The sequence below is a fragment of the Carassius gibelio genome, chromosome A6 (assembly GCF_023724105.1).
Source record: "Carassius gibelio isolate Cgi1373 ecotype wild population from Czech Republic chromosome A6, carGib1.2-hapl.c, whole genome shotgun sequence".
In the NCBI taxonomy this organism is placed as follows: Eukaryota; Metazoa; Chordata; class Actinopteri; order Cypriniformes; family Cyprinidae; genus Carassius; species Carassius gibelio.
The window spans coordinates 6546494-6569931 of record NC_068376.1 but is presented as its reverse complement, the minus strand read 5'-3'; the positions used below and the strand labels follow the sequence as shown (position 1 = coordinate 6569931).

Below are 23438 nucleotides of genomic sequence, written 5' to 3'. Positions count from 1 at the left end.
AATAAGTTATTCTGAATAATGTTGGAACTATGGAAGTTAGTGGGGACCAGCAACTGTTTGGTTACCCACATTCTTCAAAATTTCTTTTTTTGTGTGTTCAGCAGATAAAAGAAACTCATACAAGTCTGGAACAGTTCGAGGGAAAGTAAATTATGACAATGTTCAACCTAGTCTTATTCATGTCGAATGTATGTAAACACGCTTAAGTTCAACTAATTGCATTTAATATAAATTTAAACTATAACGCACTCATTAATTTCATTTTTTTTTTCAAATAACATGCAATTAAGTGTCCAGAAACAATACACTCAATTTGCACTTGAGCATATTAATAAGTACTGTTTACTTAACATAATAAGTACTGTTTTTAACTGTATGCAAAATTGTGTGTCTTTTTCACAAGGGTCATTTAATTTGTGATGTTTATTTCCGATAGAAACATTTAAAATATACTAACAGCAAGTCAGAGCTTAAATAGTTAGTTCCAAAGAGGCTCAGGGGATTTTTGAAGGTTCAGCAAACTTTGACAGAAGTCAAAAGTTCTTTTAGTTCACCGCACAAGCTCAATGCTCGAGTAAACCTGTCTCTGTCTAAAGAGACCCTGGAAAGATTCCAGTCACATCAAAGAAACAACACAGTCCTGACAGAGAACCGGTGAAGGTACAACAAAAAGCCCCTGAAGGCGACGGCCACAGGAAGCAGAGTGTATTGTTGGAGGCATTGACTAGAGGCCAAGCACAATACTTCCGTCCCTCGAGGACGCTGAGGCAATCTCAGGCAACTGTATGAGCCAGAGTCCGTGTCACTTCCTCTAATGCTCTCTGCACTTGATATTTGTTCTGCCATAGGAGAAACATTGTTACACACAGAGATCTAAAAACAGCTGCTGAAAGGTTGAGAGGCTGGGGTCAGATTAGTCAGATGTTGAATTCTGTGTGTATAGTGTGTGTAACTGCATGCAGGATTGCATCTTTGGGAATTGCATGCATATCTGAGCATATCTATAAATGATTTCCATAATCCATATACCTGCTGCACATCTTGTTGAAACACACACAGCTGAAGTCTCTGGTGCAGCCGGAGCTTGCGGTGTTGCAAGAGACCCTCCAGTCTGCGATACTGATGAACTACCTCATGGACCACCTCCAGAACCCCCCTCACCGCCTGACTGTAGTCGGCCCCTGCCGTCAGGGACCCGGAGTCAGGCGGAGGCTGAGGCCTCTGCAAAACATCCAGTAGTGTTTTTCCTTTCTGACTGACCTGCAATTAGAAATAGAACATTCAATAGGCAGTGGCATTTCCACTACGCACTTTACTACTTCAAGTGTCTGTGTGTTTAAGATTAGCGATTAAAACATTCTAAGCATAATATTTAGGCTACTTCGTATATTTTAAAAAGTCTACAAAAAAAGCATCTCCAAATGCTCACCTCTGTATATGCCGTGGTGACCTGCTCGTATAGATTCTGGTGGTTGTGAATTGCTATCTCCAGCTCTTGCGCTGCTGTCGGCAAGCCGCCCTCACCACATGACTTCACCCATCCCTCCATGCTGGAGAGAAACTGAGAGAGAGCACACTCTCGTAAACTTTACAGCATAAAATGGCCATGGAATAAAACCAGAGAGGACTGAGGTGCACGGCTGTAAACACCCATTAAAAACAAGCTCAAACATCATAACAGAGTTACTGAGGATTATACAAATTGGGGTCATAAATCAAAGGCATGAAGAAGCTATGTGTACTATGTGTCTGCTCTAGACAAAGGAGTTATTAATGAAGAAAGAGACTGAAGCTGACAGGGGATCCAAATAGAGGAAATCAGGAACCGTTGAAATAAATGGATCAAATGAGTCAAGGACCCAAAATTCGTTTAACATTTTAATAATAAAGTTTAATAATTTATAATAATATCACACAGAATTAAACTGAATATGAAAATGAACTGAGTTATTTATTTGCATTAAAATCTTTTCATTTACCGTAATGATAAAGAATCCATGCGTGCAAAAATGTGGGTTGTCTTTTTAAGCAATCAACACTCAACGTGAAATTTAAAAAAAAAAATTGGATAAGCTGCATGGGCTTCACAAAATAATTTGATAAAAAAATGTATGAGTCTAAAATCTGATTTTAATAAATGTGTCCCCCCCCCCCAAAAAAAAAAAAAAAAAAAAATCAGAAAGCAAACAGCCCTGTTATTACCTGTTCAGATTTCTGGTGGAACACAGAGGACATGGCAAGGATGGCACTGCGCTCCTCCAGCGCCGAGGCAAAGCTCTTCCAGTCCTGATCCAGCTGGCCAGAGATCTGCTGTATCTGAGCGGCAGCGTAATGACCCGCCTCACACAGCCGCGTCGCCACCGAGACGATACGTGAGATATTGACATACGCATTCTTAGAAGAAAGAAACAGGACCCAGAAGATGATAGCATTAAATTAGTAACAAGAAGGTACAAAAGCTGTTCAAATGTGTCCAGTGAGAGTGTATCAAGGGTGTTTTCTTGTAGCATTCCTTCGTCATACCATAGAGTTCATAGCAAAGTGGTCATGCTGGGTCTGTAGATCTGCTGCATGCTGGTTGCTCACACCAATGTCTGTGTGCGTCTGCAGGAACAGCTCTTTATTGTGTCCAATCCATTCAAACATCTGCAGAGAGAGAAATGAAGAGAAAAATGTGATTCACAGACAGTTTGGTCTCAAAAAACCCTTCAAAAGTGTTTAGACCCAGACTAAAAGAAACACTCAGGCTGTAGATTACCATACTGGACCAATCAAGATTCACATTTATACATAAATATTTACAAAGGCCTAGTCAAATCTGCTTAACAGTCATTCTAGGGCTTTGGGTGATTTAACTCGCTGTTAGTGTTCTAGTGATCTACACATGAACCTTAATATACACAGATTTTCTCTTTGGCTGATGTACAAGCAATAGCCCTTAGTGTTCTGGCTCTGGTGGAGCACAGATGGGCTCAGTCAGCAGGACCGGGGAGAGTGAGAGTGCTTCTCCGTTTGGGCTTAAACGGAGCACACGGCCTCCCATAGACATCAGGCCACAGAAGGGAGTACAGTGAACATAGTATTATCATTCCCATCATTCATTATTTACACATTCATATGACCTCCACCCACAGCACTCTACTACCATTACATGACTTTTCATCGAATCATGCTAGAACTAGCTTTTTAAAAATGTGAGTGGTGTTTACGTGTGCAATATATACAGTAGAAGAAAACACACAAATAGGTACAACATATTTTACTGCCACAATTGAACTAAAAATAGGGAATTTGTTAATGAAACATGGCTATAAAGTCATTATCTTAATATTTTCTTTCTGTCACGTGCAAAGCTGTTGAAAAAAAGAAGAAAAGCTTTAAGGTCTAAAAGCAAAGGCATTAAGACTCAAATTTATTACAAACATAAAAAATATCTGTATATTTTACAAATATATTTCATTGCATATACTATATATTATTTTTTTTAATATAATTTTTGATATAATTAAAAAAATATTATAATGTTTAATTATATTGTTGTTATTTTAATATCATATTGTTATTAAATATTTTTAGTACAATAGTATTTTTACTACAGTAAAACAATGTTGAATAATATGATTCCCATTATAATAAATATTCTCATTTTATAAATTTTTCTATAAAGCTTTTATTTTATTATATGTATTTAGTTATTATTATTGTTATTAAATACATGTAATAATTTTTATTTACAGTACAATAGTATTATTCCTACAGTAAAATATAAACATATTTTAATATATATATATATATATATATATATATATATATAGTTATATTTAAATTATATGATTAAATAACAAATATTAAATACAAACTTATTGTTGAATATTATTATATTTAAAATGTATATTTTTATTAAGTTTATAATAAAAAACATTATTTAAATAATTAATACAAATTATATATATATATATATATATATATATATATATATATATATATATATATTATTATTATTATTATAATTATAAACACTCTCACTTTGTCCTCTAACCTTTTCTGCATCCTGCTCGTACAGACGTAACTGAAAACACTGGTCTAGCTGTTGTTTGCGGTTGTGCCAGGCCTGTAGCAGATGCTGCCGCGTAACTTGAAGTTTATCCAATAAGGCGGAAATCTTAGGTACCAAACTCTGGAAGTCAGCCCCACCAGACAGCCTTCCGTCGCCCCCGTCCCTGATCTTTTGAAGGAGTCGCTGTCCTTCATGGTCTAACTCATCCACAGGTGCCTTCGTCATAGTCTTCCTCAGTCGATTGTGCTCCTCCAGGAGTTTCCGTGCTTCCTCTGCATTAGTTGCCAGCTCCTGGTGAGAAAGCACCTCTTGCAGCTCCTCCAGCCGGGAAAGGAGGTGCAGAGCGCCTCCTGTGAACTCCTCAAGGGAAACACGGAGCTCAGTCCATTCTACATGGTTATACTCCAGGGTCCCTTCCAGATCTGCCGTCAGCTGAGACGGATCCACTAACTTAGTCAGACCTTCCACTGAAACCATACTGGTCTAAAAGAAGCAAAGTACTACATCATGTACCAAATAGAATATAATACATAAGGAATAATAGTCCATTATTTTTGCCCACATTTTTCATGAGCTGAACTCAAAGATCTTAGACTTTTTCTATGTACACAAAATGCCTATTTCTCTCAAATATTGTTCACAAATCTGTCTAAATCTGTGTTAGTGAGCACTTCTCCTTTGCCGAGTTGATCCATCCACCTCACAGGTGTGGCATATCAAGATGCTGATTAGAGAGCATGATTATTGCACAGGTGTGCCTTAGGCTGGCCACAATAAAAGGCCACTCTAAAATGTGCAGTTTTATCACACAGCACAATGCCACAGATTGTTGGCCTGCTGACTGCAGGAATATCCACCAGAGCTGTTGCACGTGAATAACCTGATCAACTATATGCGAAGGAGATGTGTTGCACTTGCGTGAGGCAAATGGTAGTTACACCAGAAACGGACTGGTTTTTAGGACCCCTAATACAGTAAAACTGCAGATTATAGAGTGGCCTTTTATTGTGGCAAGCCTAAGGCACACCTGTGCAATAATCATGCTGTCTAATCAGCATCCTAATATGCCACACCTGTGAGGTGGCTGGATTATTTCTGCAAAGGAGAAGTGCTCACTAACACAGATTTAGACAGATTTGTGAACAATATTTGACAGAAATAGGCCTTTTGTGTACATAGAAAAAGTCTTAGTTGCATTTATAATTTTGTTCAGTGTAATTAAAACTTTTATTCAGCAATGATACATTAAACTGATCGAGCAAAGAACTTTCTATTCATAAAATAATTTTGAATATATATAAATATCAAACAACTTAAAAAACATTAAGCTATCTTCTGGACACAGTTTAAGATATTTTAGAATTAGTCAGAGAGCTCTCAGTCCCTCCATTGAAACTGTGTGAACGGTATACTGTCCATGTCCAGAAAGGTAAGAAAAACATCATCAAAGTAGTCCATGTGACATCAGAGGGTCAGTTAGAGTTTTTTGAAGCATTGAAAATACATTTTGGTCCAAAAATAGCAAAAACTATGACTTTATTCAGCTATGTCTTCTCTTCTGTGTCTGTTGTGAGAGAATTCAAAACAAAGCAGTTTTTCCGGTTCGCGAACAAATAATTCGATGTAACCGGATCTTTTTGAACCATTTCACCAAATCGAACTGAATCGTTTTAAACGGTTCACATCTCCAATAAGCATTAATCCACAAATGACTTTTAATGTGGCTGACACTCCCTCTGAGTTCAAACAAACCAATATCCCAGAGTAATTCATTTACTCAAACAGTACATTGACTGAACTGCTGTGAAGAGAGAACTGAAGATGAACACCGAGCCAGATAATGAATGAAACATTGACTTGTTCACTAGTCAAGAACCGGTTGCATCGGTTTTCGGTCACCAGTAGTTCTTTCGGACAGTTCGATTCAATAAACCGGTTGAAGAAAACGGTCCACCAGTTCTTTTGCGCTCGACGTAATGGCGTCATTGGCGATGATTGCCCTTGAGTCAAGCCTTCGGTTTACCCGCGCTCATAACACTAGCACAGAATCAGTTCAGAATCAATCATCAAAAGAATCAGTTCAGTTCAGACGCTCTGTGTGTCGGTCTGCTTCACGCTGAATCACACATGCGCAGTGTCATCAGCTCCTCGGTTCACGAATCAGACACATCTGACAGAAACGGTTCTTGACTCGAGAACAAGTCAATGTTTCGTTCGTTTTCTGGCTCAGCTCGGTGTTCATCTTCAGTTCTCTCTTCACAGCAGTTCAGTCAGTGTACTGTTTGAGTAAATGAATTACGCCGGGATATTGGTTTGTTTTAACTCAGAGGGAGTGTCAGCCACATTAAAAAAGTTAACAGCTTAAAGGGGGGGTGAAATGCTTGTTTTCACTCAATATCCTGTTAATTTTGAGTACCTATAGAGTAGTACTGCATCCTTCATAACTCCAAAAAGTCTTTAATTTTATTATATTCATAAGAGAAAGATAGTCTGTACCGATTTTTCCCGGAAAAACACGACCAGCTGGAGGCGTGACATGTGGGCGGAGCTAAAGAATCATGAGCGCCAGTAGGCTTTTGCGTTGAGAGCGTTTGGAAGCTGTGACATTACCGTGAGGAAAAAAACATCCAAAACAAACCATGGTTAACAGTCAGATTCCGCGTATATTTATGATCCAGAATCAGATCCAGAGGCTGAAATTTAACAAGAGCAGCATCAGCAACGACGTCTCGATGTGGTATGTACTGAAACTGTATATATTTGCTTAGCGGTTTTGGAAAAGTTCCACTTTATGTCGTCTTTTTTTTTTTTTTTTTTTTTTTAAGCTGTACATGTGGAAAGTGCAGTTTGATGACAACATCGCATGTTGTTTACTTGATGTGCTTACGCGCAGATAGCTAAGTTAACAACACAGAGATATTTGAAGCAGTTTTACTCACCGCCTGCGGTTCCAACACACGATCGTGACCCTTTTTCCTTGGGACTGCATTGCACTTCAGAAATAATCGCTGTGCAAATCCGTCGTCAAACTGGGCCTTGTTTGTTAAACAAGCATCTTTGAAATGCAGGGAACAAACAAAAACACTTGCACAACTCTGTTGATGCTCTTTAAAAATAAACTCCATCCACTGGTCCCTTAATGCAGTTTTTTTTTTGGTAATCTTTGCAGGGTTGTCTTGCCCTGGCAACCAAAAACACACTTCTTTTCTGCACTCCGGCAGAAGTGCCCTTAGCACCCATATAAGGAAATTCCGCTCCATCTAACGTCACACAGAGAAAAATACTTTCCGAAACTTGTGACAAACCGGAAGGAGTATTTTTGTTCAAACGTACAACTTAATTTTTGAAACTTTGTCCATGTTTAGCATGGGAATCCAACTCTTTAACAGTGTAAAAAACTCAGTATGCATGAAAAAGCATTTCACCCCCCCTTTAAGTCATTTGTGGATAAATGCATATTGGAGACGTGAACCGTTTAAAACGATTCAGTTTGAATTTGGTGAACTGGTTCAAAAAGATCCGGTTACATCGAATGATTCGTTCGCAAACCGGATATGACAAACTGCTTTGTTTTGAACTCTCTCACAACCGACACCGAAGAGAAGACATAGCTGAATAAACTCGTAGTTTTTGCTATTTTTGGACCCAAATGTATTTTCGATGCTTCAGAAAATTCTAACTGACCCTCTGATGTCACATGGACTACTTTGATGATGTTTTTCTTACCTTTCTGGACATGGACAGTATACTGTACACACATTTTCAATGGAGGGACTGAGAGCTCTTGGACTAAATCTAAAATATCTTAAACTGTGTTCTGAAGATAAACGGAGGTCTCACGGGTTTGGAACAACATGAGGGTGAGTTATTAATTACATAATTTCGATTTTTGGGTGAACTATCCCTTTAACATATTTTGATAAAATCTGTTTTCTATGGCTTCCTTAAAAGACAAAATTCTATTCTTATACCTCAAATGTAAACTTGGCACTGCCAAAATTGGTCTTCTGCTTCTGCCAGAAGTTATCTGGTTTGATAATGAGAGCGACGCAGATCTCAGCTGGAAATGACTCCTGTAGCGTCTTCAGCAATGGCTTGATTAGATCCCACTTAGAGCCGCGCATATCTACGATCACTGTAAACCCTCGTTTACTGACATCCTCACTGCACAGGATAAAGAGATTGAGAAAGTTAGAGGACGACCAACAACTGAAAGCCATCCAAGAAAATATTAATAAAATCTGTGCATACAGTATCTTTTAAACAATTGCTTTAACTTGCATAGTTATGCATCAGTTAAGCTACTTATTTTTAAAGTTGCATCACATTGCATCAGAATGCTCTAAAGATCAAGTACATGCTCTAATCAAATGGTTTAAATGTATCCATGTCCTACCTTTTGTCTGAAATTTTTGCAATTATATAATAATAAATTGTAGAGGTGATGTAAGCAATTTTAAAGGTGACCTATTATGCAAAATCAATTTGAAGACAGGTGTTTGAAGGTGTTTGAAAACAGCTGAGTGTCCGCAGTGTGTGAAAACAACCAGCCTTCTGGTTTCTTCCTACGTACACGTCATCTTACGGAAAAGTCAGATTTGTGATGCTCTCTGCCCTATTAGCAAAGACACCAGCCTGAGTGAGAAGCAGCGGTCTGCCATTACTGTTCTCTTGCTGTAGCTGCTGTAGATACAATGTCAGTGCCACAGAGGCATTAAAAGTGTTGTGTGTTAGGATTCCCCTACCAATATAGGAATCCCCATAGACCGCTGAAGACACAGTGGTTAAATTTCAAAGGAAATGTCCCGATAAAAAAACTACAGAAAAAGTCCTATTTGTTTGTGCTAATCATTTTATGCCGGACTGCTTCACAACTAGGGTCAGTTCAGCACTGGAGTTGTGCAAAGATTGCTTCTGAAAGAGGGATGGATACCAACGCTTTGTGCGCAGAGCAAAGCATCTGCTTCATATTTAGTTTTCACATTTGCCTTTCTGAAATACTACCATTGTTTCTGCCTGTTTTCACTGAGGCTGCTTTCACATGCTACCAGTATGATCGTTAATAGGAATGTGGTAGTGAAAAACTGCATATGAAAGCAAAGTGAAGTTGACCACTTGAATTTGTTGAGCATGAGATCTAGAAGCTCAAACCTCTTCTGAAAAGGGAGGCGGAAGCACCAGCTAATTTGCATTTAAAGGATGTAAGGTCCATGCATTTGGCCCTATGAAGGTATCCAATGGGGCCGAAGGTTTCCTGCAAGTTCAGTCTTTTCGGTGTGCAAAGTTACTGAATTTCAATTAAAATATAATCTCACTTCATTTTATTATGACCTTAAATTTAGGTTAGAATGCTAATTTATAACCTGGGCACAGTAGAGAGGTAGGTCACCAGTTTCCTTAAGTCTTCTTGCTTTATTCTGTCATGATTACTTCGGGCAGGGAATGTAAGGATAGGTCCTCCTCTCTTGTCTCTTCCTCCTGAAAAGAAAAGGACAGTTTTATTACAAATTTTACTACTCAAAGCATTTGAATGGCCCTAAATATGGTGATACCCATGAGCCTATGTGGCGTGTGTGCATGCTGAGATAAAGCAGTTCCACAGTGAATTAAAGCTGCGGTAGGGAACTTTTGACGCTCTAGTGGTTAATAAACAGAACTGCTTGCGTCTTGCGGAAGAACGTTGTAGCCGGAACTACTTCTCTCTGTTTATGTCTATGAAGAATTACAAAGGTACTGGGTTACTCCGCCGGGGTACCCCCGAAGCAATCTAAAATAGTCCGAATATAAACACTTATTATAGGTGCACCCTAGTGATTCAGGACAAGCTAAAAACACGGTTTGGAAAATGGATTCATGGTGTTCTCGCTTATTATATACATTTTTCTACATTTTGAACACAAACAAAGTTACGGGCCGCAGCTCTGATTGGTTATTTTTTACCGGGAGCGATGGAGTTTCTGCAAATGGCAATAGGACCACTGGGAGGAGCCAGAGGAGCTTGATTTTTTTCACAGATTATCTGTCTCATATTCTACTGTCAGGACATAATGACAGGTTTAATAAATATGTAAAAAAATTTTTTTTTACAAAAGTTCCCTACAGCACCTTTAATGTGTGTGTGTGTATGTGTTTACAATGCAATTATACATTTCCCACCTGAGACAAAGGCAACCTTCTCTCTTAAAACTGTTAAAACATCAGCTGCGTTGATTCCATCATTCCTAAGAGATCCTGATGAGAAAGATGGAACTGAGAGCAGAAAGAGAAAAGAGAGAAAGAAAGAGAGAGATATCAAAGTTATATACAGACTCAGGGCTGTAACCACCATAGACAAAGAAGGAAACATGCCTGCTCAAATTTTCAGAAGATTAATAAAGAACTAAGAAGTGTTTTTCAAATGATTCTCAAAGGAAAAGTTCATCATTCAACCTCATGTCCTTTCAGCTAAACCCATATGATTTTAATTCTTCTGTTTATTGCAAAAAGAGATGCTAAAGATCATGTTCTTGCTGCTCTTTTCAATACAATAAAAGTGAATGGTGAAAAGGACTGTTAAGCTCTAAAAATGTAAAAATAGCAACCATAAAGTTAAAGTACCACAAAGGTGGTCCTCTGCACTGTATTCCAAAAAGTTTGAAGCCACATATTCATTTTGTGTGAAAAACAGGATAATTACACAGTTCTCCATCACAGTTCTTATATTTAATTTCAGCAATTTTAGTATGCACATATTCAGATGTGGTATTCATGATACAGCTGAGACCAGAAAAAAAAAAAGTTTGACATCATTCTGGATGTTAACAATGATGTACCATATTTGAAGTTATACTGATGTGAGCATTGACTTTTCCTGACAATAAGCTGTTCAAATTGTGTGATTACAACTAATACTACAGCATTTGTTTCTTTTAATTATTTTTTAGCTTGACACCTGGTCACCATTCACTTTAATTATATGGTACAGAGCAGCATGAACATTCTGCTAAATACCTAATATTTGTGCTCTATGAAAAGAAAATAAAACATTCAGCTTTAAAATTACATGACATTTCATTCAACATTTTGGGTGAACTATTCCTTTAAGTTATTACATCAGGTCTCCACACACACACACACACACACACACACACATGGTTTCTTTTAAAGCAGGTGCAAATAGAGTTGATGCTATTTACACTAAGTGAACACATTATAAAACAGTATACAGTAATAACAAGATATTCAGTGTATGTTTATTTAACTCATTAAGGTGCCCCAATTATGACATTTCCAATAATACATTAAGTTATTGTCTCCCAAAAAGAAAGAATCGACTCTGAACAGCCTAAACGAGTTGTTAGTAATTTGAATCCCTCTTCTGTGACGGCTACACATCACTGGGTAACACATTTGTATAATGCCCATATGATTTACATTGGCCAGCTGTGAATAACTTGACCCCGCCCTCAAACAATCTAGCTTATTCACGTGGTTCACATTATGTCGAGAAGACGCTGTGTACTAGACTGTGAAAGTAAATTCATTTCATTTTCACTTTCAAAAGATGAAGCTGCAGTGAATCAGTAGTTAAAATTCACAGCAGTAAAATCACAATATTTTTTTTGTTTTCCCGTCATTTTACTGACGACTGCTTCTCTAATCTTGATGATTTCAATGCAGGATTCACAAAACACTTGCTGTTGAATGATGCCTCAGAACCCAGTTTATTTGGACCAGCTAGCACCACTGAATCGCAAACTGTAAGTATGATAAATAATAAATGTTATTTTTATTTTTATTGAGCAATACAAATAATGAACTATGGCAATAGGCATATCGTTGCTGACACACGCTGTATGCGGTAGACCAATAACAACAGACTCTTCCAATTTTAATTATAGTCCATATCTATTAACTACTTTACTTTTATAAAAAAAAAAATAAAAAAAAAATTCTCAAAGCTGATATGTTATGGTAAAAAGTTGAAGAATGGGATTTGATAAAAGCAGACTAGGACTTGGGACGGTCTCATCAAAAGCTAAATCCTAATCTTTCCTCCCTACATCACAGTTCTTGTTAGCAGATTGGCTTCTTTTGTAATCATGTGTGGCTCAACCAGACAATAGTTGAAAGAATTTGGGTTAATAGACCTTGCCAACAAGGTAGGCTAATTAGCGTAGGCACTGTTTTTTTTATAGATAATATATTAAATTTTGGTTTAAACATTGCATGAACTATAACATCTCAGAAATACACTGGAACAACAGTTCTGTTCATGGTAAATATATATACACAGGTTTTTGGGGGCATGCTACCAGCATTGCTGCTTTCTAAGTTGTGTATAAGGATCAAAGGGGACACATGCATTCTGTAAACAATGAATGACAGATAACAGTATTAAGCGTAATACTGGATTCGTTGAAAATAGAGTAGTAAGCCTTAGTAGGTCGAGCAGGGGGCAGGGAAGCCCTGCTGTTGGCACATCTCCTTCTATTTAGATTCATTAGTGGTGTAATCTGCCTGCTCTGTTATCCCATAGCCGACAGCTGGGAACTGGGACAGCCGGTGGGGAGAAGTTCAATCACACTTAAAAACACATAGACAGCAGAAACACATACAGTATATACACACAAGCTGCATGCTCACAGATGCGCCAAATGCACTTGCATACACAGACACACACATCCACAACTGTGCAGGACATCTGTTCAGTCTGTATGAGTTCTAAAAAGGCCTTTACACCACTTATGTCTGCATTTTATCTCTCTTGCTAGTCTCTCTCCAGACTACATAAACTATTAAACCTGAGTGGAAGAATTTGATGCTGAACATGGCATGTTAAATTTACTGTGAGAACTTCCTTTTCCCAGCCCCTGCTAGAGGATGGATGCTATTTCACAATCTCTCTCTCTCTCTCTCTCTCTCTCTCTCTCTCTCTCTCTCGCATATATACAAGGACACGGTCATTTCCAATTTACAACTCTGGTCTAAGTGAGTTCTCCAAAGCTCTCTCTCTCTCTCAAAAAAAAAAAAAAAAAAGTATTTGCACAACAGCTCAAAGGTTTGGTGCCGGTAACATTTTTATTATTTATTTTACATTTATGTTTTTGAAAGGAGTCTCTTTTGGTCACCAAGTTTATTTTATTTATAAAAACAATACTATAATGACAATTTAAAATAACTGTTTTCTTTTAAATATATATATTGCAAGGCTGCACAGAGGTATGCAAATAAATACATTGACAGGCATGTAGGACAGCCTATCATAGCCCTCAGACCGAGGGATATATTGGATGAACATTTTATGGTCCGACGCCTTCAACAGACAATATAAATACATATAAATACATTTAGACCACTTAGTGAAAGAAAGAAAAGGTGGTCCATGCAACTGATGCTCTACATTCTAACTAAGTCTTCTAAAACCATACGATAGCTTTGTATTCAGAACATGAAGAACAGTTCAGTGAGTTTATTAATCCAGTTCACAGATCAGTACATTTGAAATACAGAAGAAAGTAAGGTTTGGAATAACATGAAATTGAGAAAAGATAACAGAATTCATTTTTGGGTGGACTAATACCACTAATATAGAATGTCAGTATCAACCAATCCAGATTGAATACACTTCAGCAAACCAAATTATGTTTCTCATACAAGTATGTTATCAATGTTTTTCACCCTACATTTTTTTAATGTAATACGGAATAATTGCATTTTTTAATTTTCACTCCTAGAGTCAAATAAATTATATTTTTTCATTGCAAAAATACTGCTTGTTATCTTATTTAGGTATCTGAAAAGATGTGTTTTACAAGGTCTCGACAAAAAAATAATCACATAATTAATTCGCAGTCCCACATGAATAACACCTTGCTACTTAATTATATATAAAAAGAAAGAAAGAAAGAAAAATTCTGTAACGCTGCATCTCTAATCGGTTCACATACTACTATAAAGCAAATTTAGTTATTTTATACATTAACATCAAATGTGCTCAGATTTCGTAATATCTTTGGATATCTATTATATATAAAGTATGCATATGTGAATGTTTTGGGCCTAGTATTGCCCACAAGCTCTTGCACAACAAAAGAGGCTCCATTCCAAAACCTACTGATCTGCCTCACTGCCTACTGTGAGGCAGCTTTCTACAGCGGCATCCAAGCTGAGATGGAGCTTGAGTGACTGATTTGTAATGCTCTGCATAGGTAGCAATGCCATACATCACGCAAATGGCAAAGTAGTTTCTACTCAGTTGACTGTAATATTGCTAAACTAACAACATTAGGGTTTAATAAGCATAATAACACTAAACTATACTCAGTACTGAGCTGCAATCAGTGGTATTCAGTCCTTTATTTATTTATTTATTTTTGTTTTGCTGCATTGCAATTCCTTGCTTTCCTTCAACTTTTCAGTTTCATTTCTAAAAAGCAGATTTAAAATTTCAAAACAAATTTAGCTAGATGCTAATGCTTACATGCACATGCAATAAATAGTATGCAACAGTACTTTTCCATCATCAGCAAAATACTAGTAGTTTATAATGTAACTATTCAAAATGGGATGCAGGTTATTACAAAACCTGATTAACCATGTTGCTTCTAAATTAAACTTGGAAGCACCAAAACACATGCAAAACATGCATTATGTATTACAATATTTGATACAGTATCATTACTTTCCACGAAATAAAAACAAAGTGTTCATATAAAATGCTCAAAAAAATAAATAAATAAAATGCTGTACTGGGCTTTAGCCAGCAGAACCAGGGACCGTTGCAAGCGTTGTAAATACAGCAGATAGATTTGTAACCTCTAAGATGTCAGATGAAAGGACACGGGCATCACTGAGATGTCATGAGATTATCCACTGCATACAAAGTGCTGTATCTATACCCGTATACAAGATTAACCAGTAGAAATTTGCTAAAGATTTTGGACTCTATTGCCTCATTGCATGAAAATATGCAGTGTTTTTATACAATGTATGTAGCATTTCTTATTTATTTATTTGTTATACTGTAGTTGTGTTTATGTTTTCAGGCTAGTAGGCTATTCATTTTTTGTGATATTGACATTTGTTGACAAAAATTATTTAATTTCTACGATATCATTTTTTTAAAAATCTTAAAGACCATCTGTAAAGAAAAAATATCTATATTGTGATATATACTGTTATCGTGAAATAAAATTACTCATATTGTGAAATTAGATTTTGGTTATGTCACCCACCCCTACATTTCACAAGGATGCCATGCGCTATTTTCAGCATGTTTTATGAGATCTTCAACATGTATGCTTCATCTGAGTAACATATTGTAAAGGTTTGACACTGTATGCAATGTGGACTAACTTTGTATGTAAATTCACTGAACATCACAAAAGAATCCCACTGTTGCCCATAATGCAACCTGATGAAAGGGTTCTGAACTTCCCATGTTACAGGATCAGGGTGTATCCACATAAACAGTAAGACAAAGCTCATAGAAGTACCAGGAAACAGCCTGCTCTCTGTAATAACTAAATAATACTCATCCTAAAAAGTTCCCAAATGGCCCTCAGGACCGAATCCTGCCAAGGACAGCAAGAACATTGACAGGGCCAGTAAGCTATGATTATGGCCCTTACAGTCCTGGAAAGTCAGAAAACAATGGTTGGCTGAGGTTTGGTGTTAGTATGAACTATTGTGTAAGTCTAAGCTGTGAGATCAGAATTGGTCCTAGTCCAAAAAACACTGGCCTGTGATCTCACGTCAACTAATGTTATAGGTGCCTGGCTATTAAGGGGAATGTAGATTTGAATCGGGCATGGGGGCTATTTTCAGAAGGTTTACTTTGTGCTTAGAAATACCCACCACAAATGGACTGCAAGACGTTTAACCAAATAACAATCAAATAAATGAAAATCATCTACAAAAAAATAAATAAATAAATAAAATAAAAAAATTGGTGGGTGATCAGAACAAATTAAGAACCTAAAATATATTTAAGATGAATTGCATATTCAGACAAATTTAAAAATGATCTCTACAACATTGTGTAAATCACACTCTGGCTAAAGCATGCGATTTAAAGCAGAAATGTGTAATGTAATCAGACAGTCTGCTAACGTCTGATTACATCTTCTAATAGGCAGATGGCTTTGAAATATTACATAGATATACAACAATGACATGTGGTGGACATCTGAAATGAAGTCCCATGGGATTGGCTTTTTTTTTAGCACAATGTAAATTCAAGTTCCATTTCGTATTTTTCCATTTTTTTGTCATCATTTACTCACCCTCATGTGGTTTCTAACCTAAAAAACTTAATCTTTCTAAAAGCAAATTTAGATATTTGAATAAAGCCTAAGGTTTCAGTCCCTTCACTGAAGGAACAGGACAAACTGTAACAGATTTTTGGAGGTCAATACTCAAAACTGTATGGTGTATAGTTGGTTTACTTAAATTATGTGAACTGAATATTGATTAACATTGGCAGTGTTGGGTGTAATGCATCACAAATAATTAAATACTTTCCCTTAATTACACTTATTTTTTTGTAATTTAATTACAGTTACTTCTGATGACGTCTGACTATAGAACAATTTGATATAAAACAGTATTGAATTAAACATTGAAATTTAACATCTAATGTTATGTTTTCATTGTAACCTTGGCTTCTCCATCTAAATAGTTGGTTGAGTTCAAGAATAATTGATGCAATTTTACATTATTCATTGGAAAGAATTAAAAGAGTAGTTTAATGTCTATCCTTGCATTATTTAACTGGTCAAGGTTGACGGGATTTTTAAAGTAATTAGTAATAATTATAATGCAATACTTTTTAGAGAGAGTACAGTAATCTAACTACACTGTTGAAGAAGTAATCAGTTGCTAATAATCAATTATCTTTTTAGAGAACTTACCCAACAATGAACCCTTTAGTTGAGCCACCTGAACTGAACATTTTCGATGCAGAAATATATTAGCAGAGTATTAACCAAAATCTTCTTTCTTAAAAAAACATCTGTAATCTTTTAGTGTACTGTAGAAGAACCTTAGAAAAAAGGCCTCATAAACCAAATCTAAATGAATTAAGTGAGATTAAACCAAGTCTTGTGAGCAGATCCAATTGCTTTTTTTTATATGAAGAGATTTCATTCAGGCTTTTATTTACATCTAAACAATGATCGACACACATACAAAGAGCACATCACAAACGGTGAACGTGGAAGTTGAAACGTTTGTTTGTTTTAGCATGTGAAGCACACATGACGTAAATTATGACAGTAGCTAAAGTTTTGGGTGAACTATCCCTTTAATATTACATTTATTTAAACAAGTCACATTAAAGCCCTATAAAGATTTTCTAGAAATGATTGCATTGCTGACAAATGATAGGAAGTAAAAGTATCGTAATGAAAAAGTGGCAACTGAGTTGCCCCTAATGGATATAATCCAAAAATACATTTCTGAAATTGATTCCACTGTCTCCTGGCCAACACAATCACTGAATGTACCTATTCTGCTCAGAGAACTCCCGTCCTGAGCAGGAATCTTGGCAACAGTTGCTACAGCAACCCCTCTGGCCCTCATTCAGGAGAGATGGCCTGCCGAGGATGAAGTGTTTGCCTCTATGAAGACAGACTTTCAAATTTTAAGCACTTCTTTGTGGAACGGGGTGTAGAGAGTAACTCTTGCATCTTGTAAAATCCATATGTTCAGGGATTACAGTAAATCATAATAACACAGGTAGCACTTTCACATTGTGGTCTAGTTGCTGAAGATAACACTTTTCAATATCAATGCTTAGCAAAATATGTTCAGTAAGCAGCAAGCTCTTTTGCTACTTGTGTGCCTCCTATCCTATTACACCCGTAACTAATAACACTTTACTGTGCGGCTCATTTTCCTGCAGTTTTTCAGTTTCTTTTTCTGTTTGGAAGATGAACTTCACAAATCAAAACAATGTGATATGACCCCTAAGGTCATGTCATTATCAAGTTCCAACAGATTTCCCGAGGATGAAACCTTATTGCCACTAATTTTCATATTTGTGTACTATTGCACTCTTGGAAGTGGAGTCACACTTTCTAGTTCAATGTTTGATGACACATGCAAAGGAAGCTGCATAAAAAGTTCGCAAGGGTTTTTTCTGGTTGACTGGCCACAACCTTGACAATTTGTCTCCATAGAACACAGTTACAAGCAAAACATCCTGGATTTTCACTCCAAAAGACAGGACTCTGAACATTTTTCCAATTACTCACTTACTAAGGTCACTTATTCAGCAACATATAGGCATGTCATTATTAATGGGCATTACAGACTTACAATGTTCACTTAGCAGACAAAAAAACAAATCCCAAAGACTTTAACTGTTTGAGGAACCTGGTCTATATTTAGAGACCCAAATATAAAAGGGATTGGGGATGGACACTTTTGACTGAGCCCAGTAAGCAACCCTTTTAGAAAAAAATCCCTTACAATGACCCCAAACACCTCTGCATCACAGGATCATTTTGCACATGCAAGCACCACTCATTTTCTTTAGAAAATAGTGTGACAACGTTTCACATATTTCGTAATGTCATATTGATGATTGTATATTCATCTAAGAAATCATGTCACAACAATCAACACACATCCATTCTCTAGCCAATCTCAACCTTTAAATGTCAAAATACTTAAATGAGAAACTCCGTTTAAACGCCATTTAAAAGATTAGAAATCAATGCCTATAACAAAAACACTGAGATAAAGAGCTTCCTCACACACACACTACACATGTATGTGTACTCTTACGTCCTGACATTAGACTTTCTAAATAAATTCTGACTATGAGTTCATTGGTTAATATTATCAGAAGAGAGAAATTAACACATTTCAGACAACCGTAACATTTTGGCCATAATCTAAGCAAAAGAAACCCACAAACTAAGAAGCTTAAAATCATTCCAGATACACAAGGGACCCTTCTCGGTTTTTAGGCCAGCTCTCTGTCAACCCCAGTTACTGTGAGCGTTTACTATATTCAATTACTTTGAAATAACTCAACTTATTTGCTGACGTACATAATTCCAAATAGCTGTATGTTTTGTGCATTATGTTCAAATGGTATCATATCTATCAATCAATCAATCAATCAATCAATCAATCTATCTATCTATCTATCTATCTATCTATCTATCTATCTATCTATCTATCTATCTATCTATCTATCTATCTTTGGACTCATGTAAGAGTTATTGAGGTGATTAATGTTTATAAACCAACATTCAAGCTGTTACATTCTGCCTCCCTCTTACACCTCAAACAAGACCCCAGATGAGTGTCTGCAGGGATGCTCTGAATGAATGAGAAGTTCTTCCCCACACAGAGATTGTGATCACCCACACTGGCACAGCGGTGTCTGTCTCTGCTGCCCTCTCTCAGTGTCGGACATCCTTGCGGACAAGGGACAGCCTGATTCCCAGATGTCCAATCCTGTGCACATGATTATTCCACCCAGCGTGATCATGCTAATCCGATGAAGAAAGCAGAAATACAGGCACTATTACACTGTGAATATGTTGGATAACAGCGCAGGTGGTGTGGGAAGGACGTGTCAGAGATTGCAGGACCCAGACTCTCAGAATCTGACCTGTGCACGCACCTCCTGCTATCTGACTAATCAGAGAGATGGACTGACACTCATCAGGCTATATGAATACAGAAATCATAGTCAAAAGTCCTATTACACAAACGCCTGTTTGTAGCAGTGGTTTTGTATGTTGCTATTAAACATATTGTTCAAAATCCACAGTGCATTAATGCAATAGTCACCCACATGAATGTGTGCAGGTAATGAAGGTAAAAAAAAAAAACGCCAACATTAAAATGGTTACAATGTGTTCTTTTTACAACAAAGGCATTTTCAGTAAATCTGAGGCTGGAGCAAGATGTCATGTGTTTCAAGTGCTGTAATTGTATACAATTGATCTATTACAGTATCTGCTGAAGAGAACAATAGTAAAACTTTTGATATTTTTGTTGTTACATATTTCATTTTTGTTGTTGCATTAAATGTGAACTTTTTTCTTTTTTACAGTTTAAATGTGCTGATATGTTAAAATGGCAGATTCACAATGTGACAACTTTGCTCATGTAATTCGACCCACTACTGGGGCATGTTGTCACAAATGTGGATATGGGTTAAAATTACTGTATCTTTTTTACCTCTAAACAACAATGATGGGAATGCTCAAAAGCAAGACTTTAAGCCATGCATACATATGATGACCATGTTTAGCCATCTCTGTTCATGTCATAATCAAATAAATTGTAAAATGAGTTAAGTACTAACAAGATACACTGATACAGTGTATGGTGTTCACATGTAAACAAACACCAGATGCACTTTACCTGGACAGATGCAAATGACACATAATATACATTTATTCACAAAACACAGTGAGTGCATGCCATATCATGCATACACACGCACAGATGCATGTTCACATTCCGACACAGAAGCACACAGAGCTTTACATAGGGAATATACATAGAGTACATGGGCATTATTGGCTTATGTTACCAGGCAAACTAGAAGTGGGACAATTTTAAGGATCACAGCTCATGCACTGGTGAATCTCAAGTAAATAAAAGGGAATAAAATCACTGAACCACAGCTGGTGGTGGTGTCAGGGTGGACATGAGCAGGGCTTGGTTAGATGCAGAAAAGTAGATGCCCTTCTTGCATCTCCACGCTGCCTGTTGTGACATTAAAAAGCTTTTCTGTTTCTCCTGTAAAAGAAATAGAGCACTAAGACTATCTGTTGTTAGTGTGAATCAACAGGCTTCAGGCTCAGAAACATGAATCAATGTCACGACCGACAAAAGGCTGAGCCACTCCCGCGCTCGCCGCGCCGCGCGATCCCTGGCGCGTCCAGAGGTGATAGTAACGTAATTAGAGAAGGTGTTGAAGGTGTGAGGAAAAAGTGACAGGTGAGGAAGCATCCTATTTACAGGGGGATTCTTTGCTCCTGTGCACAGACATACCCAGACATACAATGTAAGGGCGTTGAACGAGCTAAAGCACATATGAACATCACAAAAGGGCTTTTGAGGAATATGGCAGTTTTATCACACATATGCATCTCATAGTGTATAAAATAGCCTATGAGAAGGGTGTGATGCACATCCAGCCCGCTAAATTATGCCGTTCGGACATAATCGGACACATCCGACAGCTTCTAATGCTGTGGAACTCAGTAATGCAACCTCTAAGTGCATGTGCGGATAGATGCACCTAGCGAGTCAAATAAACTCATGTAACAAAAGCATATAACAAGACTAGCTACCTGTTTTGAAAAACTGCTCCGTATCTGGATCGTTCGGTCCCTCCTCAGCCGCCTCGGCAGAATTCATCATTGCAGGATATGTTTCCACGGATGAGGATTATGATTATGGTCGGATTTTACACCTACGGATCTTTGTGATCTATGTGTGAGGCACACTAGAGCGCGTGGCCGTCTCCATTGGTGAACGCTCGTAGTAGTGAATGGTGATGATGATGATGATGATACCCGAGGTTCTGCGCTCAGCGATACTGTATCCAGCGCTCCTCGGGGCGCTATTGTTTAAAGCCTACCCGCCTCTGCAAGACAACTGCTGGGGGAACCCCGATAGACAGAGCCGTGAAAACAGCAAATGCAATGTTAATACAGATCTCATACAATCCCTTATTCATCCGTTCTTCCTCCACCCGTAGTATATTCCTCCATCCGTTCGATGTCTCTCACAACCCAGTGGATATAATGGCAGCGCTCCCCTATACACTGACCGAGAGAACCGTAAATTGCCTCCAACGATGGGCTAGCTCCACTACAAATGAAACATGCAGCTGATGCAACGACTGTTAGAGGTATATACAATCGTTCTAGCGCGAAAGAGGTTCTTTGTGGTGCAGCCTGGAGAACTGGACCAATCTGTCCTCCTGATGCGCTCAAGCGCTTCCTGATAATGGGGTGTGTGTATTTTTCAAGAGGCCGGAGAACCCCAATCATCACCATACGGTCCTGTTAGAGACATGCTTACTACAGTAATTAGAATCAATGAATGCTTTTATCATTGGAACCCAGTTTAAACTTATCTGCAGATTTCTATGAAAATGCTTCTCTGAATATCAACTAATATCGTAAAATAAATACAGTTGTGATCATGTTATTCTTAAAAAAAAAAAAAAAAAAAACAGTAAATATTCTGTAAAATTATAATGTTTTGAAAATAAATTTAAACAATATCACACAAACGGTGAGAATTAGTTTTTTACAATCTAGCTTTTAGCTTTTTACAATTACTTTTATTAGGCTATATTAAACAATTATATTGCTTACGATTTTTTTTATTAACAATTAATATCGAATTATTTAAGAATTAAATTGTTCATGTATAGTAATGCACACATAATATTATTGTATCGTGTCATTGTGTCAGAGAACTAACTTGTTGGGCTTATTATCAGATTCTTAGTAGCTATAGTCTATAAAAACTTAAATCTACGTTAGTTGTAACAATATTATTTCGGTTGGTGAGATTGTGTCAGTAGCACTACTGTCAATCACCACACCCTCTTACAAATGAAAATGTTTATTTAGAAATAAAAATATGCTTGAACGTGGGCACAATGGTGTTGTTTCTGGAAGTTAAATAGCCCTGTCGACTCTAACCAGGAAATTTGGTCTTCCTGTGATTCAGATTTTTCACAGGGTGATATCACCATCTGCGAAAACAAATGCCGACAAACTGAATGATTGTATTACCGCAGTATGACTTGCTGATTTGTAGGACAATGTTCAAAGATTAGTTAGTCTTCTACGTACCTTAAATCCAATGAGTGACAAACGTTTTCTTAGAAAGATTGAGCCTATGTGAGGAAAATGTGCTCGCGGATGGTAAAATGCCGCCCTCTTGAGGAAATGTGGTGTCATAGAGGCCTAATACTGGTTCTTAGAAAGAATCATGCAAAAATATATAAATAAATAAAACGTTATTTAGATTTTTTGTTTTGTTTTTTAATTCTGTGTGCAAGCAATTTACTTGAAAGCATGCAGTGTTCTAGTATACTAGACATACTTTATTTTTCTCATTTGATTATTATTCAATTAGATTGATTCTTGGCTCAGACTGGGTCTTTTATAAATGGTTCTTACACCAAGGCATGTGATCATTCCTCCAGAAGGATGCCATCAAAGCCCAGCTGGAGAACAGTATTCAGGCAGCAGTGTGAGGAGCAAAAAGAACAGCTCAGTATCACTTCACGTAGATTTATTTAACCTGCCGAGAAAGCAGAACACAAATCTATATAATCAAAAATTCATGATGAAGAATTTATATGCTTCAGAGTATGCAGGGAAAAGTTTGTGAGAATGAA

At 37.1% G+C, this 23438-nt stretch overlaps 1 protein-coding gene across 1 annotated transcript in view; it reads right to left on the bottom strand.

Moving 5' to 3' along the window:
* LOC128016156 (kalirin) overlaps positions 1 to 22042 on the bottom strand; it is an 84420-nt gene extending 62378 nt beyond the window's left edge. Inside the window, exons 1-9 of the mRNA XM_052600593.1 lie at positions 21367 to 22042; positions 10214 to 10306; positions 9421 to 9535; positions 8029 to 8221; positions 4040 to 4540; positions 2524 to 2646; positions 2203 to 2394; positions 1430 to 1561; positions 1030 to 1260 (exon numbers count right to left, since the gene is read on the bottom strand). Of these exons, the coding sequence (XP_052456553.1) occupies positions 1030 to 1260; positions 1430 to 1561; positions 2203 to 2394; positions 2524 to 2646; positions 4040 to 4540; positions 8029 to 8221; positions 9421 to 9535; positions 10214 to 10306; positions 21367 to 21436 (1650 nt within the window). The 5' untranslated portion in view covers positions 21437 to 22042. The remainder of the gene's footprint in view (positions 1 to 1029; positions 1261 to 1429; positions 1562 to 2202; positions 2395 to 2523; positions 2647 to 4039; positions 4541 to 8028; positions 8222 to 9420; positions 9536 to 10213; positions 10307 to 21366) is intronic.
* Positions 22043 to 23438: the final 1396 nt, after the last annotated feature.